Source organism: Theropithecus gelada, chromosome X (assembly GCF_003255815.1).
Source record: "Theropithecus gelada isolate Dixy chromosome X, Tgel_1.0, whole genome shotgun sequence".
In the NCBI taxonomy this organism is placed as follows: domain Eukaryota; kingdom Metazoa; phylum Chordata; class Mammalia; order Primates; family Cercopithecidae; genus Theropithecus; species Theropithecus gelada.
Genome location: NC_037689.1, coordinates 102099307 through 102121945, shown reverse-complemented (window position 1 = coordinate 102121945; position 22639 = coordinate 102099307). Strand labels below are relative to the sequence as shown.

General features: G+C 44.1%; 1 protein-coding gene across 1 annotated transcript; it reads left to right on the top strand.

Annotated features, from left to right (window-relative positions):
* Positions 1 to 14482: 14482 nt before the first annotated feature.
* Positions 14483 to 19330, top strand: ESX1 (ESX homeobox 1). The gene is made up of 4 exons (XM_025373399.1): positions 14483 to 14647; positions 14840 to 15257; positions 16693 to 16738; positions 18614 to 19330. The coding sequence occupies exons 1-4, from the start codon at positions 14566 to 14568 to the stop codon at positions 19145 to 19147; spliced, it is 1080 nt and encodes a 359-aa protein (XP_025229184.1). The 5' UTR covers positions 14483 to 14565; the 3' UTR covers positions 19148 to 19330.
* Positions 19331 to 22639: the final 3309 nt, after the last annotated feature.

Below are 22639 nucleotides of genomic sequence, written 5' to 3'. Positions count from 1 at the left end.
TGGGACTACAGGCATGAGCCACCACAACCAGCCAATTTCCACCTTTGAGTACCAAAGTTATCCAGTTTTCTTTTTTTTTTTTTTTTTTTTTTTTTGAGACGGAGTCTAGCTCTGTCGCCCAGGCTGGAGTGCAGTGGCCAGATCTCAGCTCACTGCAAGCTCCGCCTCCCGGGTTTACACCATTCTCCTGGCTCAGCCTCCCGAGTAGCTGGGACTACAGGCGCCTGCCACCTCGCCCGGCTAGTTTTTTGTATTTTTTAGTAGAGACGGGGTTTCACCGTGTTAACCAGGATGGTCTCGATCTCCTGACCTTGTGATCCGCCCGTCTCGGCCTCCCAAAGTGCTGGGATTACAGGCTTGAGCCACCGCGCCCGGCCAGTTTTCATTGAAATGATACAAAAGGCACAGGTGTGTGAGCATAGATATCAATATGTAGAACACTGTTTTTCCTCTGTTTCTGACCGTATCTCCAACCGCCTATTAGATATAACAGACATCTGGAAGGCCCACCAGCTCCCAAACTAAAAACATCCGCAACTGAATTCACCCTCTTTCCCTAAAACTTGGTCCTTCCCATATTCCTCTTAGTAAATGGTGCCATGTTCTGGCTCAAGCCAAATACTCAGGAATCATCTTTGACACTTTCCTCTTCCTCAATTCTCACATTCAGTCCATCAGCAAGCCCTATTATTTCCACCTCAAAAATAACCCCCCCAAAATAAACCTCAAAGTCAGCTTCTTCTCTCCACCTCTGTCATCTGGTCCAAGCCATCATCACCTCTCACCTAGCTGACTGCAACAGCCTCCTAATTCATCTCCTTGCCTCTACAGGTTCCTTCTTCAAGAATTCTTTCTCGGGCCAGGTACAGTGGTTCATGCCTGTAATTCCAGAACTCTGGGAGGCCAAGACAGGCAGATTACTTGAGGTCAGGATTTCGAGACCAACCTGGCCAACATGGTAGAACCCAGTCTCTACTAAAAAAAAAAATACAAAAAACATTAGCCGGGCATGGTGGCAGGTGCCAATAATCCCAGCTACTAGGGATGCTGATGCAGGAGAAATTGCTTGAACCCTGGAGATGAAGGCTACAGTGAGCCGAGATGGAGCAACTGCACTCCAGCCTGGGTGACAGAGCAAGACTCTGTCTCAAAAAAAAAAAAAAAAAAAAAGAGTATGCAGACTTCAAATAAACAGATGAAAAGATGCGCAACATCATCAGCCATTAGGAAAATCCAAATTTTCTTAGATATCCACAAGGTATCACTACACGCCTATCAGAATGGCTTAAAATAAAAAATAGTGAATACATCAAATGTTGGCAACGATGCAAAGAAACTCTATCAGTCATCTTGACAGGAGCATAAAATGGTACAGACACCCCAGAAAACTGTTTGGTAGTTTATTTAAAAACCTAACCAAGCTATTACCATACAACCCAGAAATCACACACTTGGAAATTTATACCAAAGAAATGAAACTGATGTGCACACAAAAACCTCTACAAAAATGCTGATAACAACTTTATTCACAATAACCAAAAACTAGAAACAACCTAAATTCCGTAACAGGTGAATGGGTTAATAAAACTACTCAGGAATAAAAAGGAAAAAACTGTTGGTACAAGCAACAACTTGAAATGAATCTCAAGGAAATTATGCTGAGCGAGTGGAAAAAAGCCAGTCTCAAATGTTATCTTCATGTTCCCATTCATGTAACATTCCTGAAGTGATAAAATGATAGAGATGGACACTAGATCAGTTGAACCAGGAATTAGAGCACCATGGAGGGGTAGTTTCAAAGAAACCAGGGGTTTCTTTAGAGTGATGGAACAGTTTTGTATGCTGATTGTCATGATGGTAACAGGGGTCTATACATGTGATAAAGTTTCATAGAATTACACACACACACACACACAGAAATCCAATTAAGTTCTGTACTTTACAAAAACTAGCCGGGTGTGGTGGCAGGCACCTGTAATCCTAGCTACTCCGGAGGCTGAGGTACGAGAATCTCTTGAACCCGGGAGGCAGAGGTTGCAGTGAGCCCAGATCGCCGTGCCACTGCACTCCAGCTTGGGCGACAGAGTGAGAATCCGTTTTTTTGTTTGTTTTTTTGTTTTTCAAGCCAAAGGGATTACAGCATTGAGGATTGGCAGTCTTGAAGGCTAAGATAGATAGATAGATAGATAGATAGATAGATAGATAGATAGATATAGATATAGATATTTTTATATATTACATATATAAATTTATACACACACACACACACACATATATATATATATATATATATATATATATAGAGAGAGAGAGAGAGAGAGAGAGAGAGAGAGAGAGAGAGAGAGAATCACTCTGTCACCCAGGATGGAGTGCAGTGGTGCAATCTGGGCTCACTGCAACCTCTGCCTCCTAGATTCAAGCGATTCTCATGCATCAGCCTCTAGAGTAGCTGGGACTACAGGCATGAGCCACCACACCCAGCTAACTTTTGTATTTTTCAGTAGAGACGAGGTTTCACCATGCTGGCCAAGCAGGTCTCAAACTCCTGACCTCAAGTGATCTGCCTGCCTCAGCCTCTCAACTTGCTGGGATTACAGGTGTGAGCCACCCGGCCCAGACAGAATTGGGCCTTGAAACATATGTTTAGGGATTTGGATTTTATCTTGAAAGAAATGAGGAGTCATTACTAGCAGTAGTAGTAGTATTTAGTATTAGTATAACTTTTTATTCTAAAATAGTTCAACTCATCAGAAGTTATAAAAATTATAGTATAGACAGCTCCTTTGTACATTTTACTCAGCTTTTTCCAATGATAATAACTTATATAACCACTGTACTTTTTCAAAAAAAAAAAAAACCTGATATTGGTACAATACTATATTAAGTTGGGGCTTCTCAACCTCAGCACTATTGTCATTTTGGAGCCAATAATTCTTTGTTGTGGGGGATGTCCTGTGCATTGTGGGATATTTAGCAGCACCCCTGGCCTCTACCCACTTGCCAGTAGCAAGCCCCCTTCAACTATAACACCCAAAAATATCTCCAAATATTGTCAAATGCTCCCTTAAGCTCTCTGATTCTCAGTTTTCTTATTTATTTATTTATTTATTTATTTATTTATTTATTTATTTGAGACAGAGTCTTACTCTGTCGCCCAGGCTGGAGTACAGTGGTGCAGTCTCGGGTCACTACAACCTCCGCCTCCCTGGTTCAAGTGATTCTCCTGTGTTAGCCTCCAGAGTAGCTGAGACTACAGGCATGTGCCACCATGACTACCTAATTTTTGTATTTTTAGTAGAGACAGGGTTTTGCTATGTTTGCCGGGCTGGTCTTGAACTCCTGACCTCAAGTGATCCGCTCACCTCCACCTCCCAAAGTGCTAGGATTACAGGCATGAGCCACTGTGCCTGGCTTCCTCATTTATATAGTGGAAATAATAATGCTGTAAGAATTATGTAAAATAATGTCGTGAAGGCACTTTTTAGTTAGGAGCTGCTATACAAATGGGAAGACCTATTAGCACGTGCCAGCCCTGACTCCCATGTGTCCCCTAGCTCATCTCCAGCCAAACTGAACTATTTGCTGGCCTGTAAGTATGTTCTTTATATTGAGCTATCTGCCTAGACTCCCTTTCCCATCCCTAAATTCTACCCATTGAAATTCTTCTCATAAATTTTTCATGCCCAAAATGCGCTGGTTATAAAAAATAGGGGAGGAAAGGGAAAATCCTAAACATTGGAGAAAATGGCTAATAAATGTATGCCACAGATCTAGCATAGTGCTTGGCACCTATTCATTCATTCATTCATTCAAAAAATATATACTGAAGCCTTGTCAACATAGTAAGACTCATCTCTTAAAAAAAATTAATTAGCCAGGAGGCTGAGGATGGAGAATCGCTTCAGCCCAGGAGTTTATTCTATACTTTCCATTAGTTGTGTTTTGTTTGTTTGTTTGTTTTGAGACAGAGCCTCACTCTGTCACCCAGGCTGGAATGCAATGGCGCAGTCTCAGCTCACTGCAACCTCCACCTCCCGGGTTCAAGTGATTCTCCTGCCTCAGCCTCCCAAGTAGCTGGGATTACAGGCACCCACCACCACAGTTGGCTAATTCTGTATTTTTAGTAGAGACAGGGTTTCACCACATTGGCCAGGCTGGTCTCAAACTCCTGACCTCAGGTGATCTGCCCACCTCGGCCTCCCAAAGTGCTAGGATTACAGGCATGAGCCACCGAGCCCGGCCAATAATTTTTATTTTAATTTTTTAATTTTTTAATTTTTTTGGATTTCTTTTTTTATTATAACTTTAAGTTCCAGGGTACATGTGCACAATGTGCAGGTTTGTTCCATATGTATACATGTACCATGTTGGTGTGCTGCACCCATTTACATTAGGTATATCTCCTAATGCTATCCCTCCCCCCTCCCCCCTCCCCACAATAGGCCCTGGTGTGTGATGTTCCCCTTCCCGAGTCCAGGTGATCTCATTTTTCAATTCCCAACTCTGAGTGAGAACATGCGGTGTTTGGTTTTCTGTTTTGCAATAGTTTGCTGAGAATGATGGTTTCCAGCTGCATCCATGTCCCTACAAAGGACACAAACTCATCCTTTTTAATGGCTGCATAGTATTCCATGGTGTATATGTGCCACATTTTCTTAATCCAGTCTGTCACTGATGAACATTTGGGTTGATTCCAAGTCTTTGCTATTGTGAATAGTGCTGCAATAAACATAGGTGTGCATGTGTCTTTATAGCAGCATGATTTATAATCCTTTGGGTATATACCCAGTAATGGGATGGCTGGGTCAAATGGTATTTCTAGTTCTAGATCCTTGAGGAATCGCCATACTGTTTTCCACAATGGTTGAACTAGTTTACAGTCCCACTAATAGTGTAAAAGTGTTCCTACTTCTCCACATCCTCTCCAGCACCTGTTGTTTCCTGACTTTTGAATGACTGCCATTCAAACTGGTGTGAGATGGTATCCCATTGTGGTTTTGATTTGCATTTCTCTGATGGCAAGTGATGATGACCATTTTTTCATGTGTCTGTTGGCTGTATGAATGTCTTCTTTTGAGAAGTGTCTGTTCATAGCCTTTGCCCACTTTTTGATGGGGTGGTTTGTTTTTTTAACCAAAACAGCCTAGTACTGGTACCAAAACAGAGATATAGACCAACAGAACAGAACAGAGCCCTCAGAAATAATACCACACATCTACAGCCATCTGATCTTTGACAAACCTGACAAAAACAAGAAATGGGGAAAAGATTCCCTATTTAATAAATGGTGCTGGGAAAATTGGCTAGCCATAAGTAGAAAGCTGAAACTGGATCCTTTCCTTACTCCTTATACGAAAAGATGAATTAGAGACTTAAACGTTAGACCTAAAACCATAAAAACCCTAGAAGAAAACCTAGGTAATACCATTCAGGACATAGGCATAGGCAAGGACTTCATGTCTAAAACACCAAAAGCAACAGCAACAAAAGCCAAAATTGACAAATGGGATCTAATTAAACTAAAGAGCTTCTGCATAGCAAAATAAACTACCATCAGAGTGAACAGGCAACCTACAGAATGGGAGAAAATTTTTGCAATCTACTCATCTGACAAAGGGCTAATATCCAGAACCTACAAAGAACTCAAACAAATTTACAATAATTTTTAATGTGTAGAAAATACTTATGATATAATGTAAGATTACAGACAGAATATCAGATAGTTATATTGAATATGGTACATATAAAAAATTATAGAAAAAAGAAATTTGTCATTATCATCTATAGATAATCAACAGGTTATGAGTGAGTTTATATTATGTTATTTTTGGCTTCTTTATACTTTCCAAATTCATCACAATAATCATTCATTACTTTTATGATTAGGAGCAAACAAGTAGTTATTTTTTAAAAGTAAAAAAAAAAAAAAAAAAAAAAAAAAAGGCCAGGCATGGTGGCTCAGGCCTGTAACACCAAGCACTTTTTGAAGTCAAAGCAGGAGGATCACTTGAGGCCAGGAGTTCAACACTAGCTTGGGGAACACAGTGAGACACCATCTCTACAAAAAAAGAGTTTCTTTAAAAATTAACCAGGCATCATGGCACCTGCCTCCTGCCTGTAGTCCCAGCTATTTGGGAGGCTAAGGTGGCAGGATCACTTGAGCCCAGGGGTTCAAGGTTGCAGTGAGCTATGATTGCACCACTGCACTCCAGCCTGTGTGACAGAGTGAGACTCCATCTCAAAAAAAAAAAAAAAAAAAAAGTGAAAACATATTCTCTACTATACTTTAACATTAATATTGAATTTCACTTCCTTCATATATTTCTGATATATACTGACCTCTTCTTCCTTTGAACTCCCATAGGATTATTTTGCTCCTCTCTTGCATGTGCCTTGTTCCACCTTATATTAAAATATCTTACGGGCTGCTCTGCCTATGGAGTAGCCATTCTTTCATTTCTTTATTTCTCTAACAAACTCGCTTTCACTTAAAAGAAATTTCTTATGTGTTTTCTTTCTCTCCATGCCTTGCTCATGTCTATAGAGTCCTTGTACATAATATGTGGACACTGAATTGGAATACATACACACATACGCACACCAAGATTACCAAGTAAATCCCAGACCGTTCCTGGGAAGAATTTTGCCGCCCCAGAGTTTGCCCTTGGTACTGCCAGAACAGCTGGAAGGAAAGTGAGAGGGCAGGGGCAACAGTGAACACGCTGAGCTAGTTAAATTCTGCAGGAGCCTTCGACTTGGCTAATGCCAACCACGCCTACCCATAGTCCCCATATTTGCCAGTCAATCAACAAATCCTTACTGAATGTCTATTATGTACTCAGTACTGCTTTGAAAATACTAAGAAACATATGAAGTGGAAGGAGTTTGCAATCTAATTAAGGAATGGATACACACATCCGTATACATACATACCGACATATCCATGCATTCATGTCTGCATGTATTTAAAGATAACTCACACACACAAAAGCACTGGTTATAAAAATAAAAGGAAAAGAGAAAATTCTAAACGTTAAACATAGGAGAAAATGGTTAATAAAATTATATGACCGATCTAGCATAGTGCCTGAGGTGATGCGTAATAAGAATCAAATGAATATAGTTCAAACTGCCAAGTGCTGGCCGGGCGCGGTGGCTCAAGCCTGTAATCCCAGCACTTTGGGAGGCCGAGGCGGGCGGATCACGAGGTCAAGAAATCGAGACCATCCTGGCTAACACGGTGAAACCCCGTCTCTACTAAAAAAAAAAATACAAAAAACTAGCCGGGCGAGGTGGTGGACGCCTGTAGTCCCAGCTACTCGGGAGGCTGAGGCAGGAGAATGGCGTAAACCCGGGAGGCGGAGCTTGCAGTGAGCTGAGATCCGGCCACTGCACTCCAGCCTGGGCGACAGAGCGAGACTCTGTCTCAAAAAAACAAAACAAAACAAAACAAAACAAAACAAAACAAACTGCCAAGTGCTATAACGGCTCAGAACGGCAAGAGTGCTGTGGGCTGGGAAGACTTCCCACAAGTGATGGGCATTAAGCTAGAACTTGAAATATCTGAAAGCCAGTGGTAATTAGCACATGGCATTTTGCTTTCACCATGAAGTAGACTAAACGCAAATTATTTACCCAGATCATCGCAAGGATCAAGAAGATCACGAAAGGTATCCCTTCTAGAGGATCTGTGCAGAGAATATAGCTGGAGGAAGCAGGTTTTTTGAGGCTTCAGTCCAGCGTACCCTAGTTAGATCAAAGAACTCCTAGGGATGGTGTGTCCAATTCACTCAATAATGATGGTAGCCATTAATAGTAGTCATTCTACAAACTTTCTGGTCACAATAGCAAAGAGATCAAGCAAAATAGAAAGAAAAATCATGGAATTTTATCCTTGACCCCTGGTTACAGCAAAGAAGCCCAATGTCCTAGCCTCTGGACTAGGATTTAGTGTACAAATGATTCGGTTTCATGGAAAAAATCTGAGACGACTGTGGTGTTCCAGGACAGGATAGGGAATGCAAAAATCAATCACTTATTGCTACTTAAAATTATCAGCAGTAACAGATATCTTCAGGCTGTTTTTCCTTCCCTCTTTTCTTCTCTAAGGCTAGGAATAAATACGTAAATAGCCTCAGCGACTTTTCCTCTTCTTCCATCAGTGCAGACACTATCTCGAGTCTGAAGGGGCCGGGGACACTGGCTCACGCCTGTAATCCCAGCTCTTTGGGAGGCCAAGGTGGGTGGATCGCTTAGAGCTCAGGAGTTCAAAACCAGCCTGGGCAACATGAAGAGACCCTGTCTCCAAAAAAAAAAATATATATATATATATGCACACACACACACACACACACACACACATATATATACATACACAAAAAATTAGCCAGCCATGGTGACGCGCACCTGTAGTCCCAGCAACTCAGGAGGCTGAAGTGGGAGGATCGCTTGAGCCCAGGAGGTAGAGGCTGCAGTGAGTCATGATAGTATCACTGCACTCCAGCCTGGGTGACCGAGCAAGACCTTGTTTGGAAAAAAAATAAAAAGAGTCTGAAGGAAACAGAGAACTGTGGTTCTCCCAAAGGTGGGTATAAGAAGCCTCCATGTGCCCCTTACATCTTTAAGAAGTAATACCAGTTTTTTTAAAAGCCATAGTGTTGGCTTCTGCACGAATAATTTATTCATGGCATTGAATAAAAAGATATAACATGGCTGGATGCAGTGGCTCACACCTGTAATCCCAGCACTTTGGGAGGCCAAGGAGGGTGGATCTCCTGAGGTCAGGAGTTCGAGACCAGCTTGACCAACATGGCGAAACCCATCTCTATTAAAAATACAAAAAGTTAGCTGGGCGTGGTAGTGGGCACCTATAATCCCAGCTACTTGGGAAGCTGAGGCAGGAGAATCACTTGAACCTGGGAGGCAGAGGTTGCAGTGAGCTACGATGGCGCCATTGAACCCTAGTCTGGGCAACAAGAACAAAACCCTGCCTCAAAAAAACAGATATCACCTCACTGATGTTTCATCAGAAGTCACCCCACTCTTGCTGCCAGTTGTGGTGAATAATCAGAGGTGGACTGTAGGGTCTTTGGGCAAAGGACTGAAAAAATTTCCCTCACTACAGAGTGCCCTTATAGGCAGAAGAAAGAATCAGAAAGCACATAGGGCTGTGAATGGGCTGCCACTCACCTTAAGGAACAGAGAGCTCCTCTACCCTACCCATACCACTGACCACACCTGGGACAGGTGACCCTCACTTGCAGCAGAAACGTAATCTATGAACATGAAACGTCCATAATATTACAGTTCTCTTGACTGTAAGGGTCTCTAGAAAACATCTAGAGATTGCCCCAGTTTACAGGCCAGAATAAAGATCTCTGGTTTAGGGCCGGGCTCAGTGGCTGACACCTGTAATCTCAGCACTTTTGGAGGCCGAGGCAGGCAGATCACGAGGTCAGTAGTTCGAGATCATCCTGGCCAATATGGTGAAACCCCATCTCTACTAAAAATACAAAAATTAGCCGAGTGTAGTGGTGCGCCTGTAGTCCCAGCTACTCGGGAGACTGAGGCAGAAAAATCGCTTGAACCCTGGAAGTGGAGGTTGCAGTGAGCCGAGATCACACCACTGCACTCCAGCCTGGGCGACAGAGCAAGATTCCATTAAAAAAAAAAAAAAAAATCTCTGGTCTGTCATTAGTTCACTTACAAAGAGGATATTGCCTGGCAGAAGGAATTCTCATAAGTGGAATAGTTTAATATGAAATTTCATTTTGAATATTACGTCCCTACTGTAAAGCATCAGAGCCTGCATCAGCCAGCTAGCCCTCAGCCAGGGCAAAGCAGGCAGGTGTGCCATCTCGGTGTGGTAGTGCCAAAGCCACACCTAGGGCACCCTGAGCCTCTGTATGGGACAGCAACTTCAGATATAAAAAGAGCCAATAGGCCAGGCGCAGTGGTTCACACCTGTAATCCCAACACTTTGGGAAGCCAAGGCAGGCAGATCACCTGAGGTCAGGAGTTCAAGACCAGCCTGGCTAACATGGTGAAACCTCGTCTCCACTAAAAATACAAAAATGAGCTGGGCGTGATGGTGGATGCCTGTAGTCCCATCTATTCGGGAGGCTAAGGCAGGAAAATTGCTTGAACCCGGGAGGTGGAAGTTGCAGTGAGCCGAGATCGCACCACTGCATTCCAGCCTGGGCGACAGAGTGAGACTCCGTCTCAAAAACAAAAAAACAAACAAACAAACACACAAAAAAGCCAATAAGCAGATTAAAAGAAGCTCAATAGCTCAATATCATTAGTCATTAGAATAATGCAAATCAAAACAATAATGAGACACCACTTCATACCTACTAGGATGGATTTGATAAAAACAAAAACCTGGAAAATAAGTGTTGGCAAGGATGTGAAGAAATTGTAAACCTCCTGTACTGCTGGTGGGAACGTAAAATGGTACAGCTGCTGTGGAAAACAATGTAGTAGTTCCTCAGAAAGTTCAACATAGAATTTCCATATGATTCGGCCCTTTTGCTCCTAGGTATATGCTCAAAAGATTGAAAAACAGGTATTCAAACAAAACTTGTACATGAATGCTCATAGCAGCACTACTCACAATCATCAAAAGGTGAAAACAACACAAATGCCCATCAATTGATGGATCTATAACCAAAATGTGGTACAGCTTATACAGTGGATTTTTATTCAGACATAAAAAGGAGTGAAGTGCTGACACATGCTACAATATGAATGAACCTCAAAAACACTATGCTAAGTGAAAGAAACCAGACATAATTGGACACATACTGTATGATTCCACTTACATGAAATATCCAGAATAGGAAAATCCATAGAGCTAGTACATTACTGGTTACCAGGGCCCACAGAGAGGGAGAGAATGAGGAATGACTGGTATTGGTTACAGGCTTCCTTTATAGGGTGTTAAAAACGTTCTGAAATTAGATAATTGTGATGGTTGTACAGCACTGTGACTATACTAGAAATCACTGAATAGCACACTTAATTTTAAAAATCATAGTAGTTACCATTCCACAGCATGTTCTCTCTACAAAGCATCATTCTAAGAAGCTAGCTCAAATCCAAGGTCCATTACTTACAAGCTGCATGCCTTTAGGTAAATTAACCTCTCTGCGACTCAATAACATCATCTGTAAAATGCGGATAAGAGTATTTACCTCCATAAGGTTATGAGGGTTAAATGTGTTAATATTTAATCTTACTTTGAACAGCGCTTTGTACATATTAACAGTATATATCGAATAGTAAGAATTAGCTAAGTGTTAGCTATTATCATTTCAATTAATCCTCACAATTCCATGAAGTAGGTGCTTTCCATTATTCCCATTTTACAGATGAGAAAACTAAGGCACAAGGAGATTATGCAACCCACCAAGTTACTTATTTAGCAAACGGCAAGCAACGCCAGCAGTCTGGCTTCAGGGTCCCTGCTTCTCAACTATTGCTGTGCTTGACATAAATCTGGTATATGTAAATCTGGCGTTCATAAATCTTGAATTCATAGCTATTTTTGCCTAGGATGAGATTTAATTAGGTATTTAAGGTTTTCAAAAAGTAAATCAATTTAAGTAAGCGTGTTAAGTAAATATCGTCCTCTCTGGTACCCAGATACGACAAAACTTGCAAAGGGACACTTGAATGACTGAGGTTTAGAAAACATTGGTAAACCATGGAAATCTAAGATGTGACAGAACACACCCATACTGTTACCAATTATACTAGGTAGGCTACTGCACACCTTGATTAAACCCTGTACGGATTTCTTGTGTGATATAACACCCCAGGCAAAAATTGTTCGCCAGGTATGGAGCCCAAAGAGAAGAAGGCCTGCAGACTCAGCAGGAGCCAGCCTTAGGAGGAAATGTCTTGCTTAAAATCAGAAAGGCTGTAGGGTTGTAACCCTTGAAATCTTTTTGCAAGTGAATATGAGGCAGGAGGACTTATTAATTAGACACTGTAGTCGAAGTGCCCTAGGCCCATCGCACTTTTAGGGGACTGTGAAAATGTCTTAACTGACTGGGCGCGGTGGCTCACGCCTGTAATCCCAGCACTTTGGGAGGCCAAGGAGGCAGGACCGCTTGAGCCCAGGCGTTAGAGACCAGCCTGAACTACATAGAGAGAGCTCGTCTCTACTAAAAACAAACAAAAAAAAAATTTGCCGAGAGCAGTGTCCGGCGTGCCTGTAGTACAAGCTATTTGGGAGGATCGCTTGAGCGGGGGAGATAAAAGCTGCCCTGAGCCCTGAGGGCATCACTGCACTCCAGCCTGGGCGACAGACCGAGACTCTGTCTCAGGAAAAGAAAAGAAAAGAAAAGATCTTAATTTCTTTTAAAATCATAAGAAAAAATTAATATAATCCATCCCAAATTATATTCATCCTTATACCAACACAGCTGTAAAATATAATTTTTTTTCTTAATGGAGGAAGGGGCCCAGGAAGGCAAAAATGCCTAGGACCCACGAAAGTCATAATGTGGCCCCGACATGAGGGTGAGAGTGAGGGTGAGCCTCATTACCTCTCCCTCCTGACCAGGTCTTCCAGACACCAGCTCAGCAACTAATGCATGCAGTATCCTGTCCTGTTAATATCCTCTCCGTATTGAGCAAACGTGAAGTGGTGGGCTGGGGGAACCCAGAAGTGCTGGATCCCAACCCTGTGGTTTAGGGACATCCAGCCGAGGCCCTGGAGCAAGGGGAAGAGGCCTGAACTAGTGTGCAAAAGAAGGAGAAGACCCCTCACACCCAGGAATTGTAAAGGTTATGTCTCCCCCAAACGCCACCTCCTCCTACTCTTACCTGAAATCCCACTATTATTTACTTGTTTGAATTAAGACAGCCATAATATAGTGAAAAGTGCACACATTTTGTAGTTAAAACTGGCATGTATTGCCAATGGCAAGTTGCCTGGCTCTTTGGGGCCCAGTCTTCTGTATTTTTTTAAAAAATGGGGGATGATAATGGTGGTTATCAAGGTGAAAGTAAGATAAATCATGTACAGTGCCAAGCATAGGGCCCATTATTAGCAGGCTTTTAAAAAATTTTTTTTAATTATTTTTATTTTTTGAGACAGGATCTACTGTCGTCCAGGCTGGAGTGCAGTATCCTGATCATGGCTCACTGCAGCCTTGACGTCCCGGGCTCAAGCGATCCTTCCACCTCAGCCTTCCTAGTAACAGTCTACAGAGCTATTTTTATAATATTACGGATATTAACACGTCCTGGGGAACCTGCAAACACTTATTGGAGGGAGAACCATATAGCCTTCAATCATAGCCCGGCCTTTTAAATATGATACATCACTGGGGAGCAAGAATTCAGGAAGACAGTTCCAGAAAAGCAGAGGGGGGAGGAGGAAGAACGGGTAGTGGGGAAGGCGGGAACTCTCCCAGGTCCACAGCACAAGCCCGGGGAATACGCGCGCTTTAGGAGCCTGCAGAACGGGCTTCTGCAAAGTGCGCTGCAATAAGAAGCACAGCAACCTAGCACAGCAGACGTTGCAAGTACCGCGCATCAAAAGACGGGGCCCCTGTAGTGTAAGCATTCTTGGATGCACTACGCACTTAGCAGATTTCTATACTTGCACTCTGACATAAGTTCAGTACTGAAAATCTTAAGTCTTTGGAGCTTTCTCAAAAAGCACGTTGGGTTTCTTGCAGCGTGCACCTGAGCAGCGGACTGCTCTTCAAACTCAGCCCCAAATTCCCGCTCCCGGAATGCACGGTGGGTTCTGAATTCAAAAATCCAGAGCAAGCAGCCTTCTAGCCAATCATTGCACCTTATCACTATCCTGACTTTGGCGCGAACTGTACAGAACTAGATAGTCCTATCCATTTGTCACCAATTTCTAGTAGGGGAGAGTCGTTCTCAGAACCCAACTGCATGGTAGACTAACAAGTTCACTTTTGCATGTTTGGGCTGCTGAACACTCCGCGCTTTCTTCAACGCCATCTCTGGGTCTTTTCCGTGGGGGAAGCAAAGGGCATTGCTCCACCCAAGTGCTGCGAGGTAAAGAGGGTTGGGCGGAGGAACACTGCCAAAATACCTCTCCACAAGCTAGTGTGAGGTCTCAACCCACCCCCTCGCCCCCAAATCGGCTTTCACAACCCACTCGCTTTTTCTAATCCCGGTCTCCGCTCAAGTTGGAAGTAGTTAGTTAAGCGGCAACTTGGAGCTACTGTTCCCCGCACAGCATGCTCACTACCTGCACCATGCTTGCGCACGCTCGCCCTATTTTTTGTACGCCCTGGACACGAATGCGTCCCCACGGGGTCGCACTCACAACTAGATGTACTGTGAATGCTAATAGGGGGCGTTTAACCGACGCGTGTGCGTACGCTTTGAACCTGCGGAAGGCACCGTACCGCTATATAGGGCGCGCAAGTGCCAGACGGCGCCAGAAAGAGGTCCCGGCGCCAGAAAAGCGCTCGCCCGAGCCATTGGTCCCAGAGCCAGTTCCAACCCCGGGATCGCCGCGGAGCCCGCGCAGAGTCTGCAGAAGTGCACGGCTTTATCGACAGCACTTGAAGCATGGAGTCTCTTCGCGAGTACACCAACAGTGATATGGGCTACCGCAGCCTGGCAGTCGGCGAGGACATAGAAGAAGTGAATGGTTAGTGCTTGGACAGGGACAGGAGCTTTCGCGAACTCCAAAAGAGGAATTTTTCCCTGGGAGAGGCGAGCAGACGGCACGCTGCGCGGCTGTCGCAGTTGCTCTTCCATAGCGGGTCCCCTGCCTCCTCCAGCCCTCGCGCCGTGGGCTCCAACGCCCTGGGGTCTCTCTTTTGCTTTCCTCCCTTCCCAGATGAGAAACTTACCGTGACCTCGCTGATGGCAAGGGGAGAGGACGAGGAGAATGCACGGTCCGAACCTGAGTACGGAGCAGAAGCAGAAAACAACGTTGGCACGGTGGGGTTCGTCCCCTCGGATGACCAAGACCGTGAGGGTGGCGGTGGCCACGAGCCGGAGCAACAGCAGGAGCCGCCCCTGCCCGAGCCGGAGCAAGAGCAGGAGGAGCCGCCCCTGCCCGAGCCGAAGCAAGAGCAGGAGGAGCCGCCCCAGGCAACCGTGGAAGGGCCACAGCCGGCGGAGGGGCCACAAACCGCTGAGGGGCCACAGCCCCCAGAGAGGAAACGCCGCCGCCGCACCGCGTTCACCCAGTTTCAGCTGCAGGAGCTGGAGAACTTTTTCGATGAAGCTCAATACCCCGACGTTGTGGCGCGGTAAGTGGCTTGCCCCGGAGGCGCCCAGTTCATCCCGAGACCCTTTCACTCTCCTCCCGAGCCAAAAGCCACGTACGGGGCTCACGGGCGCTGGCTCCGCCCTTGCTTTTTGAGGGATGTGGGGGGCGGGGCGCGGAGGATGTAAAAGACTGGGGCGGGACTAGGGTAAAGCGAGTGAGGCAGGGTCCGATCCCGCCTTTATTTAAAATTTTGGCAGTTTGCTCATCATGGGTTGTTTTTGCATTAATTTTGATACGTTTTAATATTGCATTAAAATAGTATTGAGTTTTTAAGCGCCATTTACCTTGTGCGCGCGTGGCGAGCGCCTCACTCTTTTCGCTCTAGTAACCGCCCTGCCACGTGGAGCGCACTTTTACAACCAGGAGGCGGACTTTTGAGCTTTCGGTAGCCAGAGACCCCTTTCCTTCGCTAGCCTCTTCGGAGCCCTCCTCGTACCGGCCCCCGTAGTGTACAAAGGGGCAGGCCTTTTCTGGCCAGGCTGGAATTGGGGGCGGGGGTCACCTGGACAGGTCAGAGTAGGGTTTAGGGGACCTTTCTGGCTTCGTTGTACTTAGCCTTCGCCCGGCAAAGAGCAAGAAAGAATTTCCCGAGGGCGTGCTTGGCCGATGTGGTTTGGAGTTTACTCCCTGAGAGTTCACCTCTCCCTTTTACAATAAACAGAAATACTGTGGTTCAATACAGCGCTTTAAAGGTGTTTTGGCATTTCATTTTTTTTTTTTTTCACGGACAGACTTCCCAAGGAAAGATTTCCGGGGTTGTTGTCTGCTGTTTCAAAAACAGAAGAATTGAGTCATATTCAGCTAACAAACCATCGGGCGCTTTTACATATATTCCCTTTTTCTATCTTATTTAACAGCAAAGTCGTTCATGGGAAAAACTTCCCTAAAGCGAGTCCCAACCGTATTAGGGAGGTGCACTGGGAGGTGGGGGAAAACTGCATTGGGAGGTGGGGGATAGAAATAATGTACATTCATATATACACACACACACACACACACACACACATATATATACACACACACACACATATATATATATATATATATATATATATATTTTTTTTTTTTTTTTTTTTGAGACGGAGTCTCACTCTGTGGCCCAGGCTGGAGAGCAGTGGCGTGATCTCTCCTGGCTGCAACCTCCGCCTCCCGGGTTCAAACGATTCTCCTGCCTCAGCCTCCCGAGTAGCTGAGATTAAAGTCATGCACTGCCATGCCTGGCTAATTTTTGTATTTTTAGTAGAGACAGGGTTTCACCATGCTGGCAAGGCTGGTCTCGAACTCCTGACCTCAGCACCGTCTTCGGCCTCCCAAAGTGCTGGGATTACTGGCGTAAGCCACTGCACCCAGCCACATTCATATTTCATTTTATCCACAACTCCAAATACTGAATATTTGTAATTTTCTTCCCTAAGAGAAAGACTTGCAGCACGCCTGAATTTGACTGAAGACAGAGTGCAGGTCAGTAAATCTTGAAAAAGCAATTTGGCAGGACAGCCATTCTAAAGCATGCTTTAGGTTTTGTCCTGGACATTCTCAAGTTTGTGTTTTTTGTTGTCTTTTCCATGGTTGGCAAATAAATTTTGAACAGTAGGGGCTTTGGTGGTAGAAAATAGGATATGTAAACTTCAGATTATGGAAATTGCTCATTAACAGAGGAAATATGATTTTCTAAAGAAAAAAATGACTGTTCTCCTATCTCTATCGGTATCTGTCTTTCCTTCCATATAGTGTATGCACATGTGTATGTACATATATACATTTACACATATATGCACATGTATACACATACATACATACATATATTCCAATAAATAAGATTAACCTTCTTCTAACACTGGTATTCTCTAGGGAGAATGTTAGTTTTCCCTAAAGGATTACTTCTATATGGAGTCATGTTCGGGGCTCAATCTGACCTCGGAAGTAGTCAAATTAATGCACAGAAGAACTGAGTTTTATAAGAAAGTTCAACTGTACTAAATTATTTAAAATATTTAAAACCAAGCACAAGCACTTAGCTAAATGAGTGAATTTATATTTAGGCATTGGGATGAAGGAGTAATTCACACACAGAACACAGTACTTAAGTAGAGAGTGGCGGACCTAAGTTTTAATTTTTTTGGAAGATTTTGATGTCAGCCTGAAAACATTGCTAACGTATTGCAATTAAGTGATAATGGGGGAAACATTCGTAAGCTTTGGAAAACTGTCTTTAAAAAATGAAACAAAGAAAAAGAAAGAAGAATTTGAATAAAGTCCCCTTACCTAAGAAGGATGGAAAGCTTAGAGAAGAATTGTATACAGTCAAAAACATGCATTGCAGATGTCACACAAATTCAACTTTATGAAACTACCAAATGCATAAGAGATTGTTCACTTTTTGTAAACACCTTAGAAAAAACATCTTAGATGTTTTATTCTTTTTGGTGGTATTATTTTGAAAAGGTGGGTTTTCTGGAATTTGATTGATTGGGGGGGTGTCTCGATTCAGGCAAGATTCTTACCTGTGTTGATTTAAAATACCTTTTCATTTACTCAGGCAGTAACGACTAATTTTGCAGGTCACGAGATCAAAAGTTGACTGTTTAAAATTACAGAAGACCATAGCTGCATCAAGGAAGTATTTGCAAAAAAAAAAAAAAAAAGTTAGAATGGGCTTATTAGCTTTGCCTCAGGGTGTGTGTGTGAGTGCAGTGATGGAAATGCACTGCACGCCTGTGGGTGTGATGTCTGGAAAAGCAGTCCAACAAAGCAGACCACTGAATGCTGGAGTCCTGATGTGCCACAGGCCTAGCCTCAGGTTGGGATGACGTATCCTCTGCCTTCTCAGGGAAGCAAGGTAAACTCAGAGGAAAAGAAAAAAGGTTTGTTGACCTGCTTTTTTTCCCTCCCAGGGTTTACATAGGCCTCTCAATGGATTTCTGAAGGAAGAAAGAGCCAGAAAATACAAAGAAGGAAAAAAGACAATATTCTCATCTATTTCCAAATTCTACAGCATGAATTTCCCTAAAGACACTTTTAATAGACACTCCCCTCCTTTTCTTTGCAAATACAGTATACTTATTTTATGAAATCAGTATTGAGAATACAGACCCAATATGGGCCCATACCAAAATTTGCCGTCTGTTGGCTTCAGTTATGTTTAAGCAGGGGTGACCACTAGCACATCTGAGCCCACCCCTCCCTCACTCCTCTAAGATATTTCATCAATAAGAAAATAACTTCACCTGTTGCAGTTTAAAGTCTCAATGGCATATAGAATTGCATGTCATGTTTTTTTCTATTATGACGTTAGCTGTTCAAAATACTAAACCAATTCATTTTTCCCCTCTGAAGGTTTGGTTTCAGAACAGAAGAGCCAAATGGAAACGAAATCAGAGGGTGCTCATGTTGAGAAACATTGCTGCCGCCGCCCTGGCCCGCCCTACGGAGGTGTTCTTGGGTGGCCCCTATAATGCCACTCCTTCTCTGGATCCTGCTTTGTGTGTTCATCTGGTGCCACAACTACCAAGACCACCTGTGCCACCTATGCCACCCAGGCCACCCATGGTCCCTATGCAACCCAGGCCACCCATGGCACCTATGCCACCCGGGCCACCCATGGCACCTGTGCCACCCAGGCCACCCATGGTCCCTATGCAACCCAGGCCACCCATGGCGCGTATGCCACCCAGGCCACCCATGGCACCTGTGCCACCCGGGCCACCCATGGCGCCTATGCCACCCAGGCCACCCATGGCACCTGTGCCACCCAGGCCACCTATGGCACCTATGCCACCCAGGCCACCTGTGCCTCGTATTGGCCTGGCTCCTGTACGCATCACATGGGCCCCTGTCATCAATAGTTATTATGCAGGTCCCTTTTTCTAAAGTAAGGTCTTCATGACAGTTTTTCCAAAGTTCTTTCCTGCCAGATAGAAATTGTGCACAGCACAGCATCAAGTAATTCGTTAGATACTTGTTAAATGAAATGGATAGATGAACAAAGTTGACGAATGCCCTGTTATTTTTGTAGGCCACATGATGGTAGTATTTTCAATAAAGATGTGACTTAACAGTACGTTGGTTTTGGATGCCAATTGGGGTCAGTAGAATACGGATGGGAATTGCTAAGGGAATGCAATTTGAGTAGAATGGTGAAGAGGCCTCTTCTCATCAGGTAATATCCCTGAGTCACCATCATTATGTCCTGCACATCACAGAGCTTGCCAAGTGCCCGTGATGGATTTACATTGACCCATACATTTTCCTTCCACATTTCCCCCTACCCCATCCTCAACCCTCCACCCTGCCCCACTGGGAACATATAAATGTGCGGGATAGGAAGGGGTGAGTCTAGTGAGACAACAGTGCGTTTCCAGGGAGGGCCACGTTCCATTCATGCTAAGGAGCTCAGGCTAAATCATGAACTCTGAGAGAAACTTACTGAGGGGCTACTCACAGAGCCTTGAGGGAACAGGACAGCTAAATGTGCATCTAGTACTCTCCAAATTCTGCTCCCTGCCCTTTTTATTATTATTATTATTTTGACAGGTCTCTCTCTGTCACCCAGGCTGGAGTGCAGTTACATGATCATAACTCATTGCACCCTCGAACTCCTAGACTCAAGCGATCCTCCTGCCTCAGCCTCCTGAGTAGCTGGGACTACAGGTGCACCACCAAGCCTGGCTAGTTTCTGTTGTATATTTTGTAGAGATAGGGGTCTCACTGCAGTGCGGAGGGTGATCTCAAACTCCTGTTCTCGAGCGATCCTCCTGCCTCCAGCCTCCCAAAGTGCTGGGATTACAGGTGTGAGCCACTACACGCAGCCTGCCCTCCACTTTGTGGAGGAGATAGAGGAATAGGAACTATTCTGGTCCAGAGGTTCTGCAACTTCAAGGGAGACACAAGAAGGGGCTCCATCAAGACCAGAAAGAGGTGCTCTCTCTTTTCTTCACCAGTAGGCCAGGAGAACCTATTACTGTAGCTTCCCCAGCTAAGAAGTGGGCAGTTACACCTTCCAGTGTATTTTTCACCTTCAACATCTTTGAGAGAATCCTGGTTCCTGCCAATTAAATTGAAAGGGAAACTTTTGGTTTAATGCTGCTCAAAGCAAGAGATGGTCGGTGAGCAATGTTCCAGAATAATCACTCATTGAAAAGCGGTCAGACCTTTGCTATGCCTGCAATCTTTACACAAATCTGCTTCAGTAGGACGCAATAAAAACCAAAATGGAGGAGGGGGAGGAAGCCAAGCCCACTATTTTTTAAACATTGAACTTTTTCTTAGAGCTTTTACTTTTGAGCAATTTCTAGCCATTTGCAGTAATTTTATGAACACATTTTATGCTATGAAATGATTGCAATGGCTTCAGATAAGGGTGTCATACCAGAATTTCTTCTCGCAGGAGGTGGGCTGGAGGGGGTTATCAAAGACAAGTTTCACAGCAGTTACATACTCCCAGTTTGAAGGGCGGCTCTGTTTTCTCAGAAAAGCATACTTTTTTTTTTTTTTTTTTTTTGCCAGTGTTTCCTGTTCCTTTTTTTTTTTTTTTTTTTTTGAGACAGAGTTTCGCTGTTGTTGCCCAGGCTGGAGTGCAGTGGAGAGACCTGGGCTCACTGCAACCTTCGCCTCCCAGGCTCAAGTGAGTCTCCTGCCTCATCCTCCCAAATAGCTGGAACTACAGCCGCCTGCCACCATGCCCGGCTAATTTTTTGTATTGTTAGTGTAGACGGGCTTTGACCATGTTGGCCAGGCTGGTCTCAAACCCTGACCTCAGGTGATCCACCCCCGCCTCGGCCTCCCAAAGTGTTTGGATTACAGGCGTGAGCCACCACGCCCGGCCTGCCTGATACTTTTTATTCCTTTCTTCTCTCCCTTCACACATAAGGATGTCAAGCATTAGCAAGGCAGTTAGAGTCTTAGATTAGATTATATCTAAGATTTCTACAGCAAGGAGGTCATTACCTCCCCAGGAGTCCCAGTCTCTGATGGGAGTGAGAAATATCCAGTAATGTATCTGTGGTGCCCCTTGCCATCCTCACCGGGTGATTTTGAAACTCAGCCTTTCTTGTTTCCCATTGTTGAACTTTTCCCTTTTGTTAACATCTGGTTTCTCAATGCTTTAAGTTCTCTTGGAGCTACAGGGTCTGTACAAATAAAGGTGCCAATACCCCATCCAGTCTTGCCACTCTGAGACTCAAAGCCAAACAGCATCCAGCACACAAATCCCACAGTTAATTCATAACCAATTGGACACACACAAACAGAACTTTTTTTTCATCTCAGGCAGCCTGGAAGAAGCAAAAATAGGAATATTCTTTTTCATACGTGAATAGGGTCTTCAAGAGACATTTATATTATTTTCAAGTCATATCTACTTCTTCCAGGTTCCAGTGATTTAAGGAGGGATAGTGGGATGGGGACAGGAAATATGCTACACATTCCTGCAGATAAATACTTCCTCTGGCCAGGTGCAGTGGTTCACACCTGCAATTCTATCACTTTGGGAAGACAAGGTGAGAGGATCACTTGAGCCCAGCAGTTAGAGACCAGCCTCTATAACATGGTGAGATCCCATCTTTACAAAAAATTCTAAAAATGTAATTGAGTATGTTGGCACATGCCTATAGTCCCATCTACTCAGGAGGTTGGCGTGGGAGGATAACTTGAGCCTGCGAGGTTGAGGCTGCAGCGAGCTGTGATCGAACCACTGTACTCCAGCTTGGGCAACAGAACCAGACCCTGGCTCAAAAAACAACAGAAAAATAAACACCAAAACAAAACAAAAACAAGAAACAACCTTCCTCTCAGTCTACGTTTTAAAAGGAGGAGGTCTTCTACAATGATCTCAGAAAAAGCATGTCTCTCTCTCTCTGTCTCTTTTTAGGGACACGGTCTCACTCTGCAGCTAGGACTACAAACACATGTCACCACACCAGGCTAATTTGTTTATTTTTAGTTTTTTTGTCAAGACGAGGTCACACTCTGTTGCCCAGGTTGGTCTCAAACTCCTGGCATCAAGCTATCCTTCCACTTTAGCTTCCCAATGTTTGGGGATTACAGGCGCGAGCCACTGTGCCTGGCTTCTAAACAGCATTTCTCTCAAAGCGCATTTCCAATTCCCTAAGACATGGATAAGAATTATTGTAATATAAGGAAATTAATTTATAAAAAGGCTTTAGAAATTAGCTGTCAGCAAATAACGTTTACCTGTCACAGATGGTCTTTGCAGAAGTTAGTTTTGGCTGAAAAGTTATGAATGTGATCTCAGGAGGGGTGCAGGAGCTTCAGCATTGTGCAGTAATCTAATAATTCTGGATATGCTATTGCTTTATAAAGTTGTTTCACATTGAAGAACATATGCCAAGGAGCTTTCACAAG

What these genes read in the sequence shown, in the direction of transcription:
- ESX1 (XM_025373399.1), top strand. Translation starts at nt 14,566, where the DNA reads ATGGAGTCTCTTCGCGAGTACACCAACAGTGATATGGGCTACCGCAGC. An exon ending in GGACATAGAAGAAGTGAATG is followed by an intron (nt 14,648 to 14,839) that starts GTTAGTGCTTGG and finishes CTCCCTTCCCAG; the next exon opens with ATGAGAAACTTACCGTGACC. An exon ending in TACCCCGACGTTGTGGCGCG is followed by an intron (nt 15,258 to 16,692) that starts GTAAGTGGCTTG and finishes TTCTTCCCTAAG; the next exon opens with AGAAAGACTTGCAGCACGCC.